We start from the raw sequence: 23,096 nt of genomic DNA on the forward strand, positions 1-23,096 counted from the left end.
ACGTCTTTATCCAGGGTTCGAAACATCTGGCTGATGACACTCTCTGAGAAGAAGGTCATGGCATCCCACTGCACAAAGGATGGAGAGAAGATGGAGCAGAGACCTTCGCCTGTCTTAGCTGAAAGGAAGACAACACTGGAGCTCTCACCATGCTCCTCCCCGCATGCACAACAGCAGGCTGAGAAGCTCCCAAGCTGCAACATCTTAGCATTCACAAGCATTTTGGTCATATAGCTCTCCCCATAGATGACCGGCAGGGATGCACCAGGAGCAATTAAGGTACTCCCGTGTGATTGGCCTCATTCCGGTGAAGGCTCCTGAGATGTAAGTCTGACCTTTGAGATATTATAGGGAGCAACATCAGCAAATCACAGAAGGGAAAAGAAAATGGAGACCACATGCCCAGACTCAGCACTTCAGGCAAGACTGCCCTTGGTGTGACTTTGCAGAGCACCAAGTGCCCTTCCTTCACAGGAGGAAAGCAAGGTGACTGACAGAGGGATTTGCCAGACAGGCAGAACTTCCCTGGACAAAAATAACCACTATGTTATGGAGGTAACGAGGCCCAAACAGTTGTAAAGTTGTATCAGTGCGACAACTGCACCTGCTTTGCCAAGAGATTTGGGGGAGGGAAAGGAGAAGCCAGGGGCTTTAGATTAGATATTCCATAGGTAGACCGCAAAGGGTTAAATTTGGGGAGCAGCGGGTTTGATTTGATTTTGCTTTTAACCTTAAAAGCCTGAAAACCTAGTGTCAAGTCTTGGCTCCCACTTAAATAAAGAAAAGGGCGAAGAAGTTTCTTCTTGGTCAAATTAAAAACCAAATCCCATATCCCTATTTTTTTTCAGGTAACTTACAGTTCATGGGTCCAGTATCAACAGGAGATGTGAGCTGGTACTTCAGCCATTCACCAGCCATCTGGAAGCCAGTTCGAGGGTCCAGACGACAAGCCATCCTCATCACCTCTCCTTGCTGGGCTCGGAAAGCTGCAGTGAAAAATCAGACGCCATGCAACCAGCTGATGCTGTAAAATGCTCCCTTCCCCAAAGCTCACCTGCAGCTCTGCAGAATATTATGGACTGTTGCTCTGGCAATAGCTGTGTAGTAAGCTCAGATATATAATCAGTAAACTAGGTGTAACAGCATGAGCAATTTTTGAAGTGACTTAAATGGACTAAAAAATTATGTATTAACAAAAAAAGAAGTGCAATTAAAATGCAATATGAATGATGAAAATATGTGCTCAACCTAGATTTACTACAATTAAGCCTATATTTTTCATTTTAAAAATTCTTCAAAGTATATGTTTGCTGCTTACAAAGGACCATGAGATACTGAGATAGAAAAACAGCATTAGATTAACTACCACTTTCTTCAGTTAAAGACACTTTTTCTAAATTATTTGACTTAACCCAGTTCAGATTCTAGGCTGACAAACTAACGTGAACTCAAAAAACCCAAAGAAGTCTTGTCTTCAATTTCAAAGACATTAAAAACAAAGTACAGAACAGGAATTTCATTTATTCCAGAATATTCCAGTACATGACCACACAAAAGAATCAGCTCTGCTGACTACATATGCAACTCACATTGTTTAAAAAAGTTGTTTTATCAAGTAATTTTATTTTGTGTTTCAAATCAGTTTTATTTTCTTATATATGTAATACCTCCAGTATAATTTATCTCTCCAAAACTATTTCGGATTCTGGCTTTGTGCATTTAGTTACTTTCTGATTTTCACTCAAATAGATTTATTACAGTAAGCAAAAAATAAACTATCTAATAAGCAATAAAAAATGTAACACTTGAAATCTTCAAACATAAATGTGAAAAGTTAAGAATTTAAGTAATTGATTAAGTATATCCTCCCAGCCACCAAGTGAGTACCAAACTATACCAGCTAGTGAGAACCAACCTTGGTTTTAGGAAGTAAAATACAAAAAGAAAAAAAAAATTAATATCCAGGGTTTCATGTTTGTTGGTTTAAGATCATTATTAAATTTGCCTATTTTAATTGCTCAACTCTAGCTGGTGATATCGAACCAGAAGCTTCTTAGCAGGGTCAAGACAGATTTTCTTTCTGGAGTAACATTTAAAGTCTTTTGTGAGCTGCCTTCCTCCCCTAACCCAAGCAGGACTCCAGGCTGTTTCATTTCCTCCTCTAGGTGAGCAAAAGGCACATTTTCTTTGACACTAGGTAGCAAATGCTACTAGGCCACCTACCTGGCCAGCAAGCAAAATAGTAGCAAAAAGTAAGTAAAATGAAACGCCTGAGCTGTTACAGGAAAATCCTAAATTAATTTAACTCCAAGATCCAGGCTGAAAGAGTTCAGACACAGGTGGAAGCTCCCAAGCCAACAACACTACCATGTTGGCTCCAAGATCAGCCAGCAACTGAAAGTAAGAGGAAAGGCACCGACAACGGCATCCACACAGGGTGATGGCAACTTACAGTTGAAAAAGGCATTGAAGTCCTCATCGCTGTCAAAATCAAAGCGGGAGTATTCACAACTGGGGCTGTCTGTTTTAGAGGGAAAGCCCACCTGAGGACAGAGCAGACAAGGTCAGGAAGGAAGAGAAGTCACCCATCACAGCTAACACCAGCTTCAAGGAGATGAAGATGGAAGGCAAGGAGCAGGCAGTAAAATGTTGAGACAGAGTCGTTTGCTCAGTGACCTGGGAGATCATGCCTCTGGCAGACACAATAAAAACGTAGTTCCTCCCCCATGATCCACAGGCCACGTTCACCGAGGCACCTTCTCACACCTATCTGGCCGCAGTTCCCACGTACCTTCACTAGGTTGGTCATAGATGCACGGAGATACTTGGGAATCATGGCCAGCAACAGGGGGTCGCGAGACAGAACTTCGTGCCGGAAGAGGGCTCCCCATGTGATCTGGGTGGAAGAGCGCAGAAACTGGGGGGAGAAGAGAGGGGAACAGAGCAGGATGTCAGTGCTGGAATCTTCACTGCTAACATTAAGTGTTGCTATCAGAAGGCAATAGCAAATTACACTGACTATTCAGTTGAGGCCAAGGCACCTTGCAGGCACAACCCAACTTCCAGAACACCAAAAGTCTCTAAGTAAATAAATACTACGGCTGACTGCAAATTCTGCACTTTCTACTCGGCACCTCTGTGTCAGGCGCTGTTCCTAGTGGTGTGGTAATGGAGGAGAAACCACACAGCCTTCCAGGTCTTCAGCTTAAATGGAGAGCCCAGAGAACAATATTTGACAGCTGAAGTTTGCAGTCTTCTACAGGTCAGCTCAACTATGCATTCACACATTTCTACAGAGACAGACACGAGACTTTCAGCCCTTTACACACCTGGCTGGGATGGGTCGTGAAGGCTAAAAACGAGTCAAGGTATTTTCCAAAGTTGACTGGCGTTTCCACATCAGAATCTGAGACCTATTAGGAAGACAATTTCAGAAAAAATATTAGCTGTGCGTCACACTGCGCTCACAAGTGGTATGTCTCTGGGTAAAGCAGGAGCACTAGATGCAAGGCCATAGACTGTGAAGGAGCAAAGACAAAAACACTGAACAACTGTCATTTTTTCTGAAACTAGCCTGAGTTCAGCGAGTTCTGCTGAACAGCCTGGAGATGCTGAGGACAGCACCATCCTCATTCACAAGAAAAGGGTGACTTCTCAGATACTGGAGTTCTATTAAAACCAAATTCACAACTGCTGCTGCTGCAAGTCACAATTTTACCCCTATTGGGTCAAGCCCACCCATCAGTACCGAAGTGGAACAATTTGCAACTGCAGAATTTCACAAGCAAGTACACCCAGATGATTTCACCCCCATTCCTCCAAAAGTTTCCTGCATTTAACATACGGACATCTCTCACCAACAGTTTTCTGGGAAGTCTGTCAGGAAAGTAAGTTTTGCCCGGAGCCATAAATTCAAGGTTTTGCTTCTCCTCATTAACTGTAATATGACCTGGTGCCCTCAAGATCCCTCTTCTGGAGCTGTACAGCTCAGTTCTGCCTCTCCTGAGTGAATCTGGATGAGAGAACTCAAATCCCCATCTCATTACTTCATTACAGACTAACAGCTCCCACTGCTTAACAGCAAGTGAAGTCACTGAAAGTACTAAAGTACTAACACACCCTTTGTTTGCTGTCCATTTTTTTAGGGCTAAATTCTCAAAGGTTTGGTTTTTTTCTTTCCCTCCCTGTGAGAATTTACTTTGCTGTCACTTGCACAGGCTGGCTGGCTGCCTCAGTCGCCCCACAAAAGCCTCTCTCAACATGCCTGCCTTCTTTACTGTAGAGCACTACGCTGAATGGAGGGAACGGGAATTCAGCAACCAGCGCAGCATGCAAAGTATCAGTGTGCATCTTCATCTCAGCATTGACACAAAGCATTGGAAAGATGGACAGCAGGAACAAAACCTGCTTCTTCCTTCAGCTTGAGAGAATCTTGGTAGAAGAACAAACAGGTATACTTTTTGAGTTACTTTTAAGAGGGAAATTTAAAAGACTTCCAACACAAGAGTAGTTTCTTGGAGTAGTTTTGCTGTAGCAGTAGACAGCAAGAAACTTGACCGATTTTCAATGAAGCTTCAGCATTTGAGAGGTTATACATGATTCCTGATGATAGCAGAGGCCTGGAATCAGTCAGGGTCCCTCCATTCTACATTCCTATGACTTGACAGCTATCCCACTTGCAAGCAGAGCCATTTCTGCCTTTTCTAAATGCATGGAGAGAACCCTGTGGCTACCAAATGTGCAGGGAGAACCTGGTCCTACCTTAGATCAGGGTTGCCTAAACCCCAGCCCTAAAAACTAGCCTTGCCAGGGTTGCTGCTGGTATTAGTAGAGACTTACTAGCAACGCACATAGCTGGCTGCCCAACGCGCACAAAACTTGGCACAGTCTCTTCAAGAAAACATAGTGCTTCTCCACCAGGCCTTCTCCATCTGCTGTCCTGGGAAAGAAGGGAGGGGGAAAAACAGGATCACAGTTACTTAAGCTGTAGGTAACAGGCACACTGCTATCTATCTTGTAGATAAAAAGAGGACTAGAGCAATTTAATTTTACTGCAGTGGGATTTCCTCTGCTATTATCAAGAAGTACTGCTTTATCGGCATCTAAAACCTCAGAAATTGCCTCTCAAAGATTCCCTCCTGATCATTTTCAGGGTAAAAGAGAAAGCTGGGGAAGCTGTGGTATTTACACCACTTTGTCCTTCAATTATGGGATTTGAAAAAACTTGCAGTTTTTCAGGTTTTGCAAAAGGAATGGTGGGTTTGTTCCCTCCTAACCCAGTCCCAGCTTCCTGCACTTAAGCAGCAGTATCTTTTGCAAATCACATCTACAAGACCATTTGTCTGCAGTTTTTTTGTGAAATTACAGCAGCAGGATGGTACTCACTGGGCAGCAGAGAGAATGTAGTGCATGGCAACGTCTCCAAACAAGACCATCAGAGGCTTCCGATCCTCCAGCTTACCCTATGTGTAAAATACACCAAATGCCTCAGTTAGAACGTAACTATTTATTTGCATCTGCAAGTGAAATTAGGAGAAGTCCAGTTGTCCTTCCATCTGGGGAGGGGCTTACAGTCCACGGATGATTTCAGTAAAAACTTGCCAAAAAATCTAAGGTATTCCTGATCTCAAGAAATTTCCCCAAGCAATCCCACCACAGGAACTTTAAACTGAAAAAATGATTCTGAGACATTAACTCTTCTTCACGGCAGACTGGCTAGTTACTTGAAGGCAGCTGATAAACACTCAGCCTCAACACTAAGATGCTTGTGAATGTATGGGTCAAATCACCTGTGTAGATCCTGCTGTCATTTCTCTGAGCTGCCAGATGATACAGCTGGTGACAATATTTCCCACTTCACAGTTGTAGAAAGTGGGGGAAAAAAATGTCAGCAGGGATCTCCAAAACTGCAAGGAGAGGCGAGCATAGTTGGGAAAACATTCCAACAGTTGCTGTATTATGCTGGCATGACATTCATGCCAAATATCATTAACATAAGCAGACAAATTTGAATTTTGTTTCTTAAATAAAAGAGCAAAGATATCATTGATCAATCTGAAAAATTACATAGAATAGAAGGAACACAAAAAGGAAAGAGAGAGGAGCTGAGGAGGAAGAACTCACTTTCCTGCTGACAGCAATCAGGAGGCACTCTGCTGCTCCTATTTGGAGCTCAGGCTCATTTAGGAGCAGACACAACATCTCCAAGAGCTTGCAGTTGTCTGCTGTGATGTGGCTCAGGGCCACCCAGTCAATGTAGCCAGCCAAGGTGTTGAGTGCTGCTATCCCCACACGGCAGTTTGCCTGGGCCTGCAAACAGAGAGGAAGCAAGAGGTCAGAGCCACAAACACCAATTCTCATCTAAAGCCATCCACTCCCTGGAAGAACAGTACCAGGAACCACCCTGAGATAGTGAGAGACTTGGACCCTTCTGCTGCCACCCCTCACTTCTCTCTTCTCCAGGAGTTTGTATTATGGGTGAACAAATCCATCTGTAAATGAGAACTGCAGGTAATAGACTCCAAAAACTGGGAAAAGCCTAGTTCTAAGCAATCTTCACCTTAAGAACGACTAATGCACTAACTCCCGCATTGCTCCACTCACCTTTGGCTCCTGAGCCAGATCAGTCTTCTGAAAAAGAAAACAAGAGATGGTAAGTGAGCAGCTACAGCACACACTTCCACCCAGCCACGCAGCCAGAAGCAGCTTCACAGAACAGCTCCCTAGCCAAAGAGGCTGCGACACAGTCTCCCGCTCAGGACATTGCTGCAGCCATCACAGCCACCTCCGCAGCCCCCTGGCAGGTAAGACAACAAGGACTTTGAATTGCAAGTTAAGCCGCCATTTCCTTCTCATCCAAAAGATGACACTCCAGTCAGCAGGCACCAGGGAGACAGGGGATAAGAAGGAAAGGCATTTCAGTGCTTCCTGGAAGCTTCCAGGGAACAAACTTTTGACCTTTTAGAGTATCTTACATCCAAAAGCCAGACTCTGAAAGACGCTGGCAGCTTTTATGTCCTGAGATTGATGTCTGAAACGGGTAAGTGATTTGTCCATGGTCAGAAAGGTAGCTGGAGAGAGCACTGGGGCAAGAGCTTACAGCCTGACTCCCAGTTCCAAACACTTAACAGCAGCAATGCACTGCTTGCACTGTCTTTTTGACTAATACAAATGAGTCTCTCAAACACTCAGGTTTGATTTGTTTTTCATATGCAGACACCACAACCATTTCTTTCCGCCGCAAGGTTTTGGTTTGGAAACTCTGTCCATGAGTGTATTCAAATGTAGTGATTTTAAGTTAATCTGGTTGTGTCCCACACATTTAACAACTGAGCCATCATACCAGAACTGCATACTTATAAGCACTGCAGATTCTGATGGTCTTGGGGAACCATCCATCATGTCCCCCAGTCTCAGTGTGCAGACAGGTAACTGAACACCCAACCCTCAGAATTTACCCTGTGCACAAACATCCCAAAGATCTGCTAACCTGTGGAGTGGTGAGGGCTTCTTGTTCCTGGGGTGCTCCAACCTTGCCAATCAGAAAGATTCCACCGTTAGCAGAAGCAGCCACACTTCAGAGCCTCAAGCATTGCAATTCAAACCTTACCTGGAAATGCATTTCAACCAGACTACAAAACGCACCAGGGTCTCCCACCCACCACCATGAACTGCACACTGTTCTACAGGTGGCTTTGTTCAGCCTGTCCACTGCATCAGGAAAATGAACAGAGGACAGGTAGGAGAGGGTTTGTTGCTGCCTCCCAGTTTTCATGTTTAGTGAAACTCGTCACAGAAAAGACGAACAAGAGATACACCTAAGCAACTTCTTTCTAGATTGGTTTCTCAATTGTGCCTCACTCTCAAATCCACTTTCTTCTCACAGGAACAGAGTGGGGTAGACACTTGCCTTCACCATCCATCTTGACCAACCTGCACATCTCTGATTCCAGGTAAGAAGTCAGGAGAGAAGTCTCTTTACACAAAAAGGAAGAGCACTCCTCACCACAACTTGACAAAAAAAAGGGCTTCCTGACCTCAGCTCTCCGGAAAAAAAGAACCAGGGAGGCCCAGATGCAATGCCGAGACATCAAAAACTCATGCATTTTTGTGCACCACCACAAAGACACCACTGCAGCAAAGGAGAGCAGACGCAAGCCCAGGAGAGCATCTCTTTACCACAGTTACATAAACTACCTGCGCTGGTTTTGGCTGGAATATAGTTAATTTTCTTCACAGTAACTAATATGGGGCTATGTTTTGGATTTCTGCTGGAAACAGTGCTGATAATGCAGAGATGTTTCTGTTATTGCTGAGCAGTGCTGACACAGCGTCAAGGCCTTTTCTGCTTCTCAGAGCACCCCGCCAGTGAGTAGGCTGGGGGTGCACAAGAAGCTGGGATGGCTGACCCCCGTCATATTCTATACCATAGGATGTCATGCTCAGCATATAAATCTGGGGGAAGAAGAAGGAAGGGGAGGAATGTTCAGAGTGATGGTGTTTGTCTTCCCAAGTAACCATTAGGTGTGATGGAGCCCTGCTTTCCTGGAGATGGCTGAGCACCTGCCCGCTGATGGGAAGTGGTGAATGAATTCATTGTTTTGCTCTGCTTGTGAGCACAGCTTGGCTTTACCTACTAAATGGTCTTTATCTCAACCCATGTTTTCTCAGTTTTACTCTTCTGATTCTCTCCCCCACCAGGGGCGGGGGGGGCGAAGGGAGTAAGCAAGCAGCTGAGTGGTGCTTAGTTACCAGCTGGGGTTAAACCAAATCTACCTGTTTCTGCCACAACCACACCTTCGTTTTGCTAGGCCGTACGCTTCTAGTGTCAGCAGAGCATTCCAACAGTACACGAGGCACGCATCCACTCAAGCCATTTACACTAGCAAATCCAAACTATCAACGCTAACCCTGTCAACCTTGTGTGTTCAGTCTCGCTGGTCAGGACCAGCTTCCCAGGCCACAGCAGATCCCTACCTCACAGCGACAGCAACAGATTTCAGACAGTTTCTGCACTTCCTTCCCCAACAACTCGCGAGATGTATCCCAATTCCTAAACGCCTCCAGCACTGACTGAACCCAAGGAAAGGAGACTCTTACCATGCGTCTGTACTTGTTGACGTTCTGCTGCAGGGTGGTTAGCAGGAAGCAGAAAATCTTCTCCATGTTCTGGGTGAGGGTTTGTTGGATATCTCGTCGCCGCTGGGTAGGCAGAGTTTGAAAAGTCACCACATCCTCTGCCAAACGGAGGAGGATGAACATCACCAGTTCCGTTTGAGTTTCCTGATGTCCCAAAATGAAATATGCTCCATCAGCACAGTTCAAACATTAAAATCTCTAGAGGCTAGCTCAGAGATGTAGAGAGAAAGTGGGCATGCATGAAGATACAAGTCACACCTTGGGAAAACAAGGCAGGAGGATGGCCCTCTCTGCTAAAATCATCTAGAATAACTTAACCTTACAGGGAAAGTCCATCATCAGCCTGTCTCACCTGACCATGAGTGAGTTAGGCTTTCCTCAGGATGATGGAAGACTGAAACCCATATTATGAGCAAGCAGAAGAGAACAGACAGGTGCATTTCGTACCCCTTGCTTGGAGAGGGTATCCAGCTCCTTTAGCATGTCAGGCCAGTGCTGAGGCCATTCACGCTTGATCATCTCCACCACAATGCGAGACAAAACATCCTTAATGTGACTTTCCTCCTCCAGAATACTTTGAGTTCCCTGTCATAGAAGAGCATCAGAGTTATACAAAACAGCAAATGTCAGACATTCATAATTCTGACTTGGGAACCACAGTGGTTGCAAATATTCTAAACCACACAAAATAAAACCAGCAAAACAAAACACAACATTGGGCAGCTCTTCATCCCAGCTACCTTGCATGACACTCCTACTCTCCCAAGCACCCAGAGCCAGTGAGCTCTGGAAACCAAAAGGATTTTCCTCAAAAGAAGGTCACTTGGTCACAAGAGCAATCACAACAGTAGAGAAAACACAACTGAGATAATGACCACAGTATTCTTGCAATGGATAAGAACATCTGTATTTACTGAACTTTCTCCTAAGAAAAGTACCTTATATATGTCATACAAGCCTTACAACTTTCTGCCATGAGAGGTGACATGGTTATTGACCTGACCACAAGACAGAGAAAAGCATTGGAACAACCAGGGATGTACAGCAAGGAAATAATGAAATGCAGAATTGAATTCAGGTTCTCTGTGCTAATTAACTGGAGTCTTTTTTCCTTTTTTCCCACTTTCTATCTCCAAGTGAGAGAGAATCACGTTTCAGAGAACAGTTTGGGGTAGAGGATACTTACACTGGATATGAGGCCCATGACATTGTTCTTTAGATAAACTTTTTCTAGACGAGGCATATTGTTCCAGCGGAATCTGTTCAAGAGTTTAAAAAAAAAAAGAAACAAAAAGGACACCAAGTCAAAACATTTATAAAGATCTCTGACTTGATTCTCAATGAACCATCACTTCTTTACCTCAACTAGAGAGAGACACTACAGCTCACTGACTTTGCCAGTGCCCAATCCCTTAATGAAAAGGCTGAGTTAAAACTGCTGCTGGCAAGTGGGCGTGCACTACTGAGGTCAACAGAGATGAGAAGCAGCAGCAAAAGCACAAAGCATCAGGTCTGTAGAGGCAGCAGAGACAGGAATCTCAGAAATGAACTAATACAAAGCCTCTTTGTTAGCATGAGGCTAATGACAGAGAACGCTGCAAAGACCTACTGATAACCCTGTGTGCTTATTTATATCTTGCAATGTCAATGTGTCTTAGACCTTGGTGAATTAACCTTTCCAACCTGCCTGAACGCCATTTTCTCCTCTCCTTCTTTCACAGGGGAGAAAAGAAACAGAGCAGGTCAGCAACTGTTCTCTGCTGCAGAACAGGCTCTCTGTGCCCTGAAAGCACCTCCCCGAAGCAGGAGGCACCAGAACAGGAGCAGAGCCCATGCCAGTGGCTGCGTGGCAGCGGGCCGGCACCCTTCCCTGGCGCAGGGGCACGGGACAAGCCGCCTTACTTGACCACATGCTCCAGGATCTGCAGGCCGAAGTGCCGGACGATGGCTGTCTGCGTCTTCTCCGCCAGCTTCAGCCCGCAGGGCACGCAGATGGGACACTTCTCCTTGAACTCCTCACAGAACTGGGGAAGGACACGCACACGCAGTTAAAACACAGGAGCGGGCACGGGGCGGTCGGTAACGGGAGGGAAAAGGGGGGCAGCCCCAACCCCACGGGGAGCACGCCGGGGGGGGGGGGGCGCCCGACCCCCTCAGCGCCGCGCAGGCGCAACCCCCGCCGCCTTCCCCCGCCTGCCGACGGCTCCCAGAGCCTTAGGGGCTGCTTGGGGGCTGCTGGAGGGCTGCTGGGGGGTGCTTGGGGCCGGCTCCCCCCTCACTCACCGGGCCCGAGCGGGTCCCCCACGGCTGTACGGACAGAGCACCCGCGTGGCCGGAGCCCGGCACCTCCCCTCCCCGGCCAGGTACCTTGAGCGCCTCCAGGCGGTAGCGCTGCGTGGAGGCCGGGTCCATGATCACCGTCACCGCCTTCACCAGCTGCTCGCAGAGGCTGCTCACCTGCTCGGCGGACATGGCGGCGGCGGCGGGCCCGCGCCACCGGGCACCTACGGGCGAGAGGAGGGGGCGACCGGCACGCGGCGCACGCGCGGCACCGCGGCGGCTCTGCGCATGTGCGCGGGGAGGAGCTGGGGGAGGCGCATGCGCCGGGCACCGTCGCGGCAACCGCACGCTCGCCCCTCCCCGAGAACTACAACTCCCGGCGTGCTTCGCGCGGGGGGGGCTACGGCTCCGGGCGGGGCGGGGCGGTGCTCCACCCCGCCGGGCGGGCGGGCGGATGGTTGGTCAGTCGGTCGCTCGGTCGGCCGGCGGCGGCGGGATGTCGCGGGGGCAGGAGCGTGTGGTGGCACTGGTGGACATGGACTGCTTCTTCATGCAGGTGGAGCAGCGCCTCGACCCGCAGCTGCGCGGCCGCCCCTGCGCCGTGGTGCAGTACACCGAGTGGCAGGGCGGCGGGTAGGTGCCCCCTCCCTTCCCCGCCGGGCCGGGCCGGGCCGGGCCGTTCCCGCCCTGCAGGACCCTCCGTCTCTTGCAGGATCATCGCGGTGAGCTACGAGGCGCGCGCCTTCGGCGTGTCCCGCGGGATGTGGGCGTCGGAGGCGCGGGCGCTGTGCCCCGAGCTGGCGCTGGCGCGGGTGCCCCAGGCGCGGGGCAAGGCCGACCTCACCCGGTGAGCGGGGCAGGCGGGCGGGGCTGCGGTGGCGGCGGGGGGTGGGGGGCCGCCTCAAGGCGGGGCGGCGCCCTGAGGCTGTGCCCGCCGCCCGGCAGGTACCGGGAGGCCAGCGCGGAGGTGATGCAGGTGCTGTCGCGCTTCGCCGCCATCGAGCGGGCCAGCATCGACGAGGCGTACCTGGACCTGACGGGCAGCGCGCGGGAGCGGCTGCGAGCCCTGCGCGGGCGCCCCCTGGCGGCCACGATGCTGCCCACCACCTTCGTCCAGGGGCTGCTCGACGAGCCCGGCCCCGGCCCCCAGCCCGGCGGGAAGGGTACGCACCGACCCGGCCCCGGCCCCGGGTGGCCCCGCGGAGCTTCGGCCCCCGGGACCGGCGCTTTGCACACCGCGGCGGCGCGGCTCCGACGGCTTCGCTTTGTGGCGGTACCGCGCAGCGAGAAAGGTGGCCAGTGCTGCCACCGCCCGGCCCCCTGCGCTGTGCCGCTCCATCGGTAACGCTCCCTGTACGTCGGCAGAGGTAGAGGGTGGGCTGCTTGATCTTCCCCAAAGCAAGAGCATGCTAAACGGGATCTCTGTTTTCCCTAGTGAACGGCTTTTAAGGTGCCTGCTTCTGGTCCTTACTGTTGGCACGCCATTGCCGATGCTACTGGTCCCTTTGCTGGGCTCAGCAAGAAATGCCCATGTCGATCCCCTTTGTGTCCCTTTTCTAGAGGAGCTGCGGCAACGTGGCTTGCACGAGTGGCTGGCGTCACTGTCTTTTGATAACCTTGATTGTCCTGACCTGCAGCTGACCATGGGTGCAGTAATTGTAGAAGAAATGAGGGTGGCTGTAGAAGCAGCCACTGGATTCCGGTGTTCAGCTGGGATTTCACACAACAAGGTACGTATGTAACGCATCAGCCTGATTTATTCTGAGTAGCAAGTCAGAATGTGCTGTAGACACTCTCCTATGCACTCTAAGTCTCCTGTAGAAGATGAGCTGAGTGGAGAATGCAGCTATAGGTGAGCACACCTTCAGGGAAATTATAGGACATCTGGGAAGGGGAGGAGTTTTTCTCCCAGAAATGTGGCCTGTGCAGTCAGCACTCAATCAGTTTACTGCCTGGATTTCTGGTGTACCCTAATGAGTTGGCTCACTAGGAAGAAAAGGGGTTTAAGTCCCCCAGGAGAGTTTTGTTTGATAAAAACATGACCTTAAAGCAGGAAACCTCCACCCTGAGTTTTTGACAACGGTGGCTGTAGCCATGGAATGGGTTTTACTGACACAAATTCCTAGCAGCTTGGAGGAAGAAGAATATCAGTTTGGGGCACTGAGGTGAGTCGGGTTGCTTTTCCTCTTTCTGGTCAATCAAACTTTACCCCCACTGGCTGCGCTTTGGGTGATGCTCAGCCAGCTGCTGAGAGCAGCCATGGGAGCACTTCGTGCATGACAGCAGCTGCAGAAACAAACGGACTTTGATGCTGCAGCTATGGAGGGTTTCCTGCTGGGTGAAATGCAGGGTGGTTTACCAAGAGCATCTAGCACTTGTTTCATTCTTTGCAAAAGGGACTTATCTGTATAGCTGTGACTTTAAAAATGCAGGCTCTGCCTAAAAAAGGAAAAGGATAAAGTCTAAATGGCTGCTTTGGAACTTAATGAAGATAAATTTCACCCTAGATTGCTGCAGAAACCACTGGAAATATTACCAGCTGTACATGGGTACCGGAGCTAGTTCTGCACTGGCTCACCCTGAAACTAGAGCAGTCTGTGGGGCAAAAATGAGCTGAGGAAGATCACTGGTGTAGAAATTTCCAGTGGAAGGGATGTTCAGTTTGACTTTTTGCTCTCTTCAATGAAGAATAACAGAGAACATCCCTGCTATGCCTAGCAGCATCTCCCAGCTTCCATTTTCTATGCCAGCATTCTTTTGTTTGTTTTTTTTTGTTGTTTTGTTTAAAGGGAGTAAGGAAATTATGATGTACTGTGCTATCCCTGAAGAACTGTATATCTATACCAGCAAGCACAGTGCAGAGATTACCAGAGCTTACATGTGGCTGTGCAGAACAGGCTACAGTGCTTCCACAGCCAGCTCACCTCTGTAGGTACAAACCTTCTCTGCAAAGAATGAAACAAGTGCTAGATGCTCTTGGTAAACCACCCTGCATTTCACCCAGCAGGAAACCCTCCATAGCTGCAGCATCAAAGTCTGTTTGTTTCTGCAGCTGCTGTCATGCACAAAGTGCTCCCACGGCTGCTCTCAGCAGCTGGCTGAGCATCACCCAAAGCGCAGCCAGTGGGGGTAAAGTCTGATTGACCAGAAAGAGGAAAAGCAACCTGACTCACCTCAGTGCCCCAAACTGGTATTCTTCTTCCTTCAAGCTGCTGGGAATTTGTGTCAGTAAAACCCATTCCATGGCTACAGCCACTGTTGTCAAAAACTCAAGGTGGAGGTTTCCTGCTTTAAGGTCATGTTTTTTTCAAACAAAACTCTCCTGGGGGACTTCCAGTGAGCTAACTCATTAGAGTAAACCAGGAACCCAGCTGATAAGTGAGACCAAATAATTGAATGAGCTCTTTGGAAGCACTTGGAGGATAACAGCATGGTTTTATCAAGAACCACTCATACTAAAGTCATTTGTTTGCCCTCTTTGACAGTATAAGTGGCCTAATGTACAGGGGAAACTGCAGATGTGAGGTGTTCACCTGAAGGTTTCTAATGCACCTCACCAAGTTTCATAAGCTGACGATGACACCCTAGCAAAACACAACATGTCTGAGGTTATCTGAAAGGCATGCATCTAGCTGAAGAAAATCTTACATTTTCCATAATGATTTTGTTCAGTGAGTTGCGCTCAAATTGGGATGTTTAGAGTGGGATCCTGGGGGCATCTGTCTGAGGTCTGCTAAGAGCTGTTATTTTCACTGAAGCCTATAGAGAGGGAACAGCTGTAGGAATTCAGGTGCTGCTAAGCACAGATAGGGCTCAGGGCCTGGCTGGGAAAGTTCTGGGAGGTGAAATTAGAGCTGAAAATTCTGGGCTTGGAAAAGCCCAGAAACAGTCTGAAATTACCAAGCAGTGCTTCTTATGCTCTCCACTGACTGTTTTTGTGGTTTATAGGAAAAAAGCAACCAGCAGGCTTTTGGCTAAGTCGCAGTAAGTGAAGAAGTAGCCTGGAGTTATTGTGGACAAGCACCAGGATGAGTCAGTAATATGAATGCTCTTGTAGAAATGGCAAATCCTGTTACAGCATGTGTAGATCAGAGGAGGTGTCAGAAAAAAGTAAATTATTTTTCCCCATGAAGTCTCAGTGATTGGTTCAGCTTGCAGCACTTCACTTTATGAACACCGTGGGTAAACTTGGAAGAGTCTCCAGTGAAACAAGAATTGGACATCTGGAAAATGACTGGATATGAGAAGTTGAAGGAAAGGGATCTACTTTGTCTAGAAAAGAGTGAGAACATATGTATGCCTGTAAAACAGGCTTTGAATAAAGATCATAGTTCAATAGGCAGGAAAGAAATTTTGCTTAGTGATAGGATGTGTGGTAAAGCAGTGAAAGAGGAAATTATTAGACTTGTTCAAAAAAAAAAAACCCCAAACACCCAGCTAAATGTATTTCAAGCTGACCTGTGTGTTTTTGATCCTGCAGTAGATTAGAGTGTGAGGGAAAGCTGTGTAGCAGGTAGGCTGGAGAACATCCCTTCCAGGCTAGCAACGGTAGCAATTCTGTATTTTGCAGATTCCCTTTGCAGCATTATGCTGCTGTGGACCTCACAGAGAGAAGATTAAAGTAGTGACATTGAGAAAAAGCGAGGCAAACACAGAAGATGGAGCAAGACATAGTGAGAGAAATAGCCTGGGGAGAATTATGGGGATGCTCTGGAAGCTCTAGCATGCTTGCCTGATGGAAAAGAAAGCCAACCAGAACAAGTGATAGACCCAGATGCCCTAAGCTGCCTGGAGCAGGAACTGGAAGTCTGGAAGCAGCAGTGCTTTCAGAGTACCCAGCCAGTGGGTGCCAAGTCTCAAGGTGGGCACTACCTGGGAGCAAACAATGGTGCAGCCTGCATGTCCTTCCTAGCAGCTATTCCAAAGGCAGCTCTTAGAGGTGATACAGCACCAGGCATTAGGTAGTTTGTAATAACAGGGTTTCTGCCCTCTTCTGTGTTACAGACGCTGGCAAAACTGGCCTGTGGGTTAAACAAGCCCAACCGCCAGACGCTAATATCTTCACGATTTGTCCCTCAGCTCTTCAGCCAACTGCCCGTCAGCAATATGTAAGTACTGGGGAGCTGCCCACTTTTGTACAGCTTGGGGCTCAGGCTGAGCTGCTCTGTGGCAAGAGCATGTAGGTGAAATGCCGGTGCTGTGCTTCCACAGGCCAGGCTTTTATCAGGAAGAGCGCCCTGTTTGTCTTCATTGTTGAGGTACCTGCTCCTGTTGGTTTGTGACCTGGGGATAGAAAGCTGTTCCTGGCCACCTCGACAGAGAGCAATTTGATGCTAACTGATAGCAGCCAGCAAAGGCTTTCAACTCCACAGTAACTGCTCATCAATGCTTGTAAGAAATGGAGAGGAAATCCTGTCAGTAATCCCTCACAGCTCTGAGTGACAGGTTAGGAGGAGCATGCTCAGGAGCTGCAGCCCTGCTAGTGAAGGGACTCAAAGAGCCTGTAGCATCCCATGGGCAGCCTTTCCCTGGGCAGAGCTGTGCTCAGGATGACTGCTGGGGTGCATAGGTGTAAGCTAGGAGAACCTGTGGGCAGGGAGGCCATAGCTGTGCCCCAGCATGAGTGACAGAGCTGTGCTCCCGAGAGCGGATGCGGATTGGTTTTGAGCATCCACACTGTGCACAAGTACTTTTCCTGGTGTAGGGAAGAATAACCAGGACCGCTGCTCCAGAGGAATGGATCCCTGGTCCTGCTCTCCAGATCTGTATGGCTGCTCTCTGCCTTCAGTGTCTTGCTAGGGATGGAGAGGGGGGTGTGTGGGGAAGGGTCCTGCCTGTGTAGGAGGAAGGAGGGAGTGTGTGAGGCATTCTTCAGAGGATGGTTTGGGATCGTGTTTTGAAGGTGGAGCTGAGGGAGAAGCACTGAAACTGGGTGAGCGAAAGAGCCCATTTCAACTCCTATGAGCAGAAGAGCTGTTATGTACCAAGTGTTCCCTTTTGTCCTGCTAGTTCCTGACTGCTTCTGGCTGCCCTGATCTTGGGACAGCTGCTGCAAGAAGACTTGGCATAGTCTCCGACTGATGCTTCGTTTCTGTTTTTTCTCTTTTTCTTCTTTCTTTCTTTCTTTCTTTCTCTGCCATAGCCGTAACCTGGGAGGCAAGCTTGGCACTGCCATCACAGACACCCTGGGAGTAGAGTACATTGGGCAGCTGACAGAGTTCAGTGAGACAGAGCTCCAGACTCACTTTGGAGACAAAACTGGGTAATGATAAACCGCTCACCACAACTTGGCTCTTGGCAGGACCTGAGACTTCCTTTCAGTCACAGGTTGTTCTGCTGAGATTAGGAAGGTTGGAAGGTAAAACTTCAGTGACATCTTTGAGAAGCGTTGGTCTGGCAGGCCCACAAACAGGTTTCCAGTTTCACCTGCTCCCAGGCACCCTCCTCAGGATAATGTTTTGCCTGCCAGCCAGCTCCTCTGTCTTCCCCTACAGTGTCTAAGGAGGGGGCCAGGCTGTGGAAGGGCTCCCTGCAGGCTGGGAAGCAGGCAGGCTTGACAGTCTCATTACAGAGGAAATTACAAGGCTGAACTGGAGCCTGAAACACCACTTCTGGGCCCAGAGCGGTGGTTGGGATGCCCTGCAGACTAGTGAACTGTTGCCACTTCAGGAGAAGAGGCGGAGGAGCTGTGCTGACAGGCAGTTGTGGCCTGAAGGAAGCCTGCCTGTTCAGCTGCGGCTGCAGAGCTGGGGAGGAGAGGCAGTCATGGCTTGCACGGAGCTGAAAGCACAGCTCAGCAACAGGCTGACTTGCTGCCCAGTGATGCCTGCCTGTTTGTGGCTGCCTTACCTCATGCTTCCTCTGTGGCTTTCAGGTCCTGGCTCTATGACTTGTGCAGAGGAATTGAAGACGAACCTGTCAAAAACCGGTACCTGCCCCAGTCCATTGGCTGCAGCAAAAACTTCCCTGGGAGGACAGCCCTGGCCACACAGAAGGAGGTAGGATAAGCCTGCCAGTACAAGGCTTGGCCTTTTTACTGGAGAAGATGAGAATTCTAAAAGTCTTTTAGCCAAGACTAGCTTGCAAAACTGCTGCTTTTCTGTGTCACGGTGCCCTGAAACTCAGCCTAGAGGCTCAGTGGGAGGAGGTGGTTTTGGACCCCAGAAACTAAGGAAATCCCTGTTTGACAGAAATGCATTGATCAACCCCTGCACAAAGAGGTCCAACCTTGTAATATCCACAAGCAAAACTCTGCGCCTGTGCTGCTCACAGTGCCAAGCTTCAAGGGCTTGGTTGCTAGAAAGAACGTAACTAGCCCAAAGAAAGAGGGAGGATGCTCCTTACCTGTTAGCTGGGGAGAGGTTCCCACAGAGCTGTAGGGAGATGCAAAAAGAGATCCAGGGCAGGGGACCCAGATTACTTGGCAAAGTCTAGTAGTAACGCTGCAGGACTTGTATCTACACTGCCTTGCCTCCAGCATTGGATCCTCACCTGGGATGATTTTCTGCAGGAGTACTTCAGATATGGGGCCTCATGATAGTCTGTGTCTGATCCCCCTCCAGCATTCCCCAGTGTGCAGAGCGTTGCTCTGGCCTGGAGGCAGTGCTGTGAGCAGAACCCCAACCTGTCTGTTACCACTGTTTTGTCCAGGTGCAACACTGGCTCCTGCAGCTGGCCTTGGAGCTGGAATCCAGACTCATCAAGGACAGGAGCCAGGTAAGGAGGAGAGGCACAGGGACAGCGTTCTCCCTGTTGGCCTTCAGGAAGCCGCGTGGCGCCTTTGCACCATGAGCTCTTTGCGGGAGGCTGAGGGTGGTGTGTGCTGGGGGAGGAAATCTGCTCGCCCTCAGATGTGTGCCTGTGTGCTAAGGTGCCCCAAGCAGAGAGGTGTGCAGGAGCCCGGCCAGGAGGGATGGTTTTGCCCCAGAACAGTGCAGGGCTAAGGACAGTCCTTGTCCTGTTATTCAGGGACGTGAAAGCCCCTGCCCCTTCATCCTGCTGCACTGCTGCTCCCCTGCAAGCCCTTTGCCAATGCAGCTCTGCCTGTGCTGTGGGCTGTGAGAGGAAACGATACGCTCAAATCCGGATGGTAGACTGCAGGCCAGGGTGAGGTTAATCTGCTAACTTCATCACTGCAGGGGACCAAGAAAAGGTGCACAGCTGCCTTTGAAGGAAAGCAGGGACTAACTGCTTCCCGTCCTGTGTGGCACAGCTGTACAAGCACCTGCTGTTCTGTATCCCATCCCTTGGAGATTAGGCTGGGCAGGACAAGCTGCCATCTTTCTCACACAGCAGCATCGGGAGGCAGTAGCTGATAGTCCAGGGTTCTGGGTGGTGAGAAGGTCTCCTTGGCCTTTCCTGCAGATGTGGCTTGAACCACAGCCACCTCTTCTCTCTGCAGAACCACCGAGTGGCCAAGCAGCTGATGGTGGTCATCCGCATGCCAGGTGACACCCGCGTGTCCCGCTTTTGCGCTCTGTCCCGCTATGACGCCCAGAAGATGTGCAGCGACGCCTTTGCCCTCATCCAAAACTGCAACGTGGCTGGGGCTCACCAGGCGGCCTGGTGAGTGTGGGAAGAAGGGGTTCACGTCCCTGTCGGGGGTTGTTCTGCTGCGGCAGGTGCAGGGTGAGCCAGGGACCTGACAGAAAGGAATAAGAGTGCTACGACGACGGGCAGGAAAAGTGATTCCCAGCACAGCGGAGCGCTGCGACCTCCACTTGTTAGCGGTAGGACATCCGTGAGAGCCTGGCCGCACATCTGGCAAGACACCTCTGACTTCCGTGCTTGGAGCTGATGATTGCTACTTGCAGGGGGATGTCCAGCAGGAGCGAGGCAGTCCTTGCCCTGCTGGGCTGGAGAAGCTAGCTAGGCCTTGCTCTCCTCCCCTAAAGATAAGAGTGTGTTTTGGGAGGAGGCCATTGGGGCAGGAAGGAAAACTAAGGCAAAACTAAGGAAAACTAAGCTCCCCTATTCAATATTACTTTATTCCTGCTCTGCAGGGAAGGCTAAGGCACAATTAAGGCGAGAAGGTCCTGCCCGTTAGGCTCTGACAAGGCTGCTGCTCCTTTAAGACCCTCTCACCTTGCCTGGGAGTCTCACAGCAGCTCGGGTCTGTGGTGGACTGAAAGTCCAGGCTGGCAGCTGCCTCCCCCTGCTCCAGTGTGCTTTCCTTTGGGAAATGCTGTTCTGGGAACAGGCTTTCTGCTCTGCCCAGTGCAGCCTCCTCTGTGAGGCTGTTCTGGAGGTAGCAATACTAATACTTTGTCAGAGGAAACATCTTTCCCACCCCTTGCCAGACTGCAGTTCTGTCCCCTGCCTGTGAACATTCTATGTTGCTTAAAGCCTTACCTCCAAAAGACTTCTTGCTTCCCAGGCTGATGTCTGAGCTGATGTTGGTCTGTCTTTCGCAGGTCTCCACCGCTCATATCGGTGCTTCTCTCGGCAAACAAGTTCTCCGAGCCTGCCACGCTCCTCTCTGCAGGCATTGCCACCTTCCTGACGAGTGACACCCAGCCTGATGGCACTGCCACTGCCAGCCAAAACACCACATCTTCTAAGAGGCCCAGGGTCAAGTTCTTCAGGAGCCCAAGCAAAGAGCTTAGGCAGAAGCCAGCTAATGCTATTGAGTCATTCTTCCAAAAGGCAACAGAAAGGCAGCAGTCGCAGATGGCGGCAGCAACCAGCCTGCCCGCTGCTACCACAGCAGGGTCACCTGTGCCCAGCTCCCCAGAGCACCCAGAGACAGGTGGTGGTGGACTGGCCTCTGTGAGGTGTGACCTGGAGTCCCCTGTGAAGCGGAGTCCCGGGAATGGGAGCCCTACTTCTCCTTATGAGAGGCTTCCCTGTGAGAAGCTGCTGTCTGATGTTACGCAAACACCCTTAGCTCCACCCAGCTCCAGGACCCTTCTGAAATTAGAGCCAGCTCTGGAAGGAAATGAGCAGAATTTGCCACCCTCTCCTGAGCTCACACCGCTTCCTCCTGCCTCGCCGGGGGACCAGCAGCGCTGTGAGAAGTGTGGCCAGCTTGTGCTGGTATGGGAATTCCCAGAGCACATGGACTACCACTTTGCTCTGGAGCTGCAAAGCTCCTTCCTGGAGCCCAGTGCTCCCATGGCTCCAGCAGCACCTCCCAGCCCAAAGGCTGCAGCTTCCAGGTCTCCTGCCAAGGCAAAGACCAAGCCCAAGACTCCAGCAGCATCTAGTGCAAAACGACCCAGAGAAGGTGTGACAAGAACTTTAGATTTTTTCTTTAAGCGCTCACCTCCCTAACTCCCAGCTATGCTGGGAGGTTTTTAGATAATCAGTGGTTTTAAAGAATCAAGTGTTTTTAAATACAGTTAAGAGTTTTTATATTGCCTGACAGTTTTAATGCAGAAGAGTCTAATAAATTATCTCTATCCCAAGTCTAAGGTGAACTGTATGTGGTGCTGGATGTATCCAGTTTAGCTGGTGGCAGCTAGCGTGCCTCCCCTGCTTGGTGCTACCAGAAGCTGTATCGTATTCTCACCTATGCCTCCTACCATGGGCATTTCCATAGCATCACTCCTCAGTCATTCTGTTCCTATGGCTTTCTCTTCCTCCTGTAAAAGCAGGCACTGTAAGCATAGCGGCTTATCCCAGGGCCTCCCCAGCCAAGCCTCAGCTTGAACCCCTATCCAGTCACTTCGTATGAAGCCTTCAGCTCAGGGTGGTTCTCTGGCTGCAGTTGCAGGCCTTGCCCTCACTGTATAACTTACAGATGGTAGCTTAGCCCTGTGCTTCTTCCTCCCCTCCACCTGGAAAACACTGATTTTTATTTCCCCATCAGGACTTTTGTTGTAGACTGTTTGGCAATTCCCTGCCTTCAGCAGTCTTGCATGGTGCTTATCACCAGCTCTGGAGTGCATAAGACAGACTGCTCCTGTCAAATAAGATTTGAGGAAGCTGGAGCTGCACAGGCATACTTTTTGTTGGGCTTTTTGAAATCTTGGCACCAGTTCCTGATAATTGCTATTGATGCTTAAATAGTCTATTGCTAGAGTCCTCATGGAAAGGATGGGAAACGTGCCAGAGTCACATGGTCCTCTGAAAGCTTTCCTCCACTGCAGAAAGAGCGTATTACCACATTTTTTCCTCCTTCTGACACTCTGGGTTACACTACATGCAACTTGATGACAGGTCTCTGTTTTGATCGAGCTCTGCTGAATGACTTGTTCAGCTCTCTGGGCCGCAGTTCACATCAGCATGGCTGTCCCAGCCCTCCGCAAATTGCAACAGGGCCAACAAAGCAGAGCATCATGGAGGGGACAAGCGGGCACTGAGAGAGGGCGAGACTGGCTCCAGGGCAAGAGCTGTGCTTGTGCTCAGCGGCGTGGCAGGGCTCAGCTCTGCTACACCACTAGCTGCCTGGAAGCTGCCAGCCTCTTCCAGAAGTGCTGCTGTCAATAATTCAAACTTGGCTCTCAGGGCAGGGGGAAGGAACATGCCACGTCTACGCAGCACTGGGTGGAGTTTAGAAACACTCTGCAGAGAGTTTGATCAGCTGCAGACTTCCCCTCCCTGAGCAGGGGGAGAGAGCCTTTGAGGCAGCAGATAACGATGCGCAGTGCAGCTGTATTTGCATGTGCTGTTTCCCCTTTTCTGAACTGCACCATCCTACTTGCAGCTGTTGAGCTGCTCTCCCAGCAGACAGCCTG

The 23,096-nt window shown here is 49.8% G+C and overlaps 2 protein-coding genes across 6 annotated transcripts in view; one reads left to right on the forward strand and one right to left on the reverse strand.

Moving 5' to 3' along the window:
• The window catches only part of XPO5 (exportin 5), a 30,802-nt gene extending 19,103 nt beyond the window's left edge, over positions 1 to 11,699 (reverse strand). For 2 of the 4 annotated variants that reach the window (XM_074863402.1, XM_074863401.1), the window contains exons 1-15: positions 11,506 to 11,699; positions 11,041 to 11,162; positions 10,325 to 10,397; positions 9,586 to 9,723; positions 9,100 to 9,282; positions 7,490 to 7,531; positions 6,604 to 6,630; positions 6,124 to 6,309; positions 5,386 to 5,462; positions 4,840 to 4,939; positions 3,330 to 3,413; positions 2,792 to 2,917; positions 2,453 to 2,543; positions 858 to 986; positions 3 to 118 (exon numbers count right to left, since the gene is read on the reverse strand). In XM_074863402.1, the coding sequence (XP_074719503.1) occupies positions 3 to 118; positions 858 to 986; positions 2,453 to 2,543; positions 2,792 to 2,917; positions 3,330 to 3,413; positions 4,840 to 4,939; positions 5,386 to 5,462; positions 6,124 to 6,309; positions 6,604 to 6,630; positions 7,490 to 7,531; positions 9,100 to 9,282; positions 9,586 to 9,723; positions 10,325 to 10,397; positions 11,041 to 11,162; positions 11,506 to 11,610 (1,599 nt within the window). In that variant the 5' untranslated portion in view covers positions 11,611 to 11,699. The remainder of the gene's footprint in view (positions 1 to 2; positions 119 to 857; positions 987 to 2,452; positions 2,544 to 2,791; positions 2,918 to 3,329; positions 3,414 to 4,839; positions 4,940 to 5,385; positions 5,463 to 6,123; positions 6,310 to 6,603; positions 6,631 to 7,489; positions 7,532 to 9,099; positions 9,283 to 9,585; positions 9,724 to 10,324; positions 10,398 to 11,040; positions 11,163 to 11,505) is intronic. The other 2 variants (XM_074863405.1, XM_074863403.1) reach the window with 1 other exon arrangement.
• A 215-nt stretch (positions 11,700 to 11,914) lies between these two features.
• Positions 11,915 to 21,824, forward strand: POLH (DNA polymerase eta). 2 transcript variants are annotated; one of them, XM_074863409.1, is made up of 10 exons: positions 11,915 to 12,051; positions 12,131 to 12,265; positions 12,364 to 12,581; positions 12,979 to 13,148; positions 16,423 to 16,526; positions 17,561 to 17,680; positions 18,293 to 18,416; positions 19,069 to 19,134; positions 19,820 to 19,983; positions 20,832 to 21,824. In XM_074863409.1, the coding sequence occupies exons 1-10, from the start codon at positions 11,915 to 11,917 to the stop codon at positions 21,688 to 21,690; spliced, it is 2,097 nt and encodes a 698-aa protein (XP_074719510.1). In that variant the 3' UTR covers positions 21,691 to 21,824. The 2 variants fall into 2 exon arrangements, with proteins under 2 accessions (XP_074719510.1, XP_074719511.1); XM_074863410.1 differs by lacking the exon at positions 17,561 to 17,680.
• Positions 21,825 to 23,096: the final 1,272 nt, after the last annotated feature.

This window comes from Strix uralensis, chromosome 3, assembly GCF_047716275.1.
Source record: "Strix uralensis isolate ZFMK-TIS-50842 chromosome 3, bStrUra1, whole genome shotgun sequence".
NCBI lineage: Eukaryota > Metazoa > Chordata > Aves > Strigiformes > Strigidae > Strix > Strix uralensis.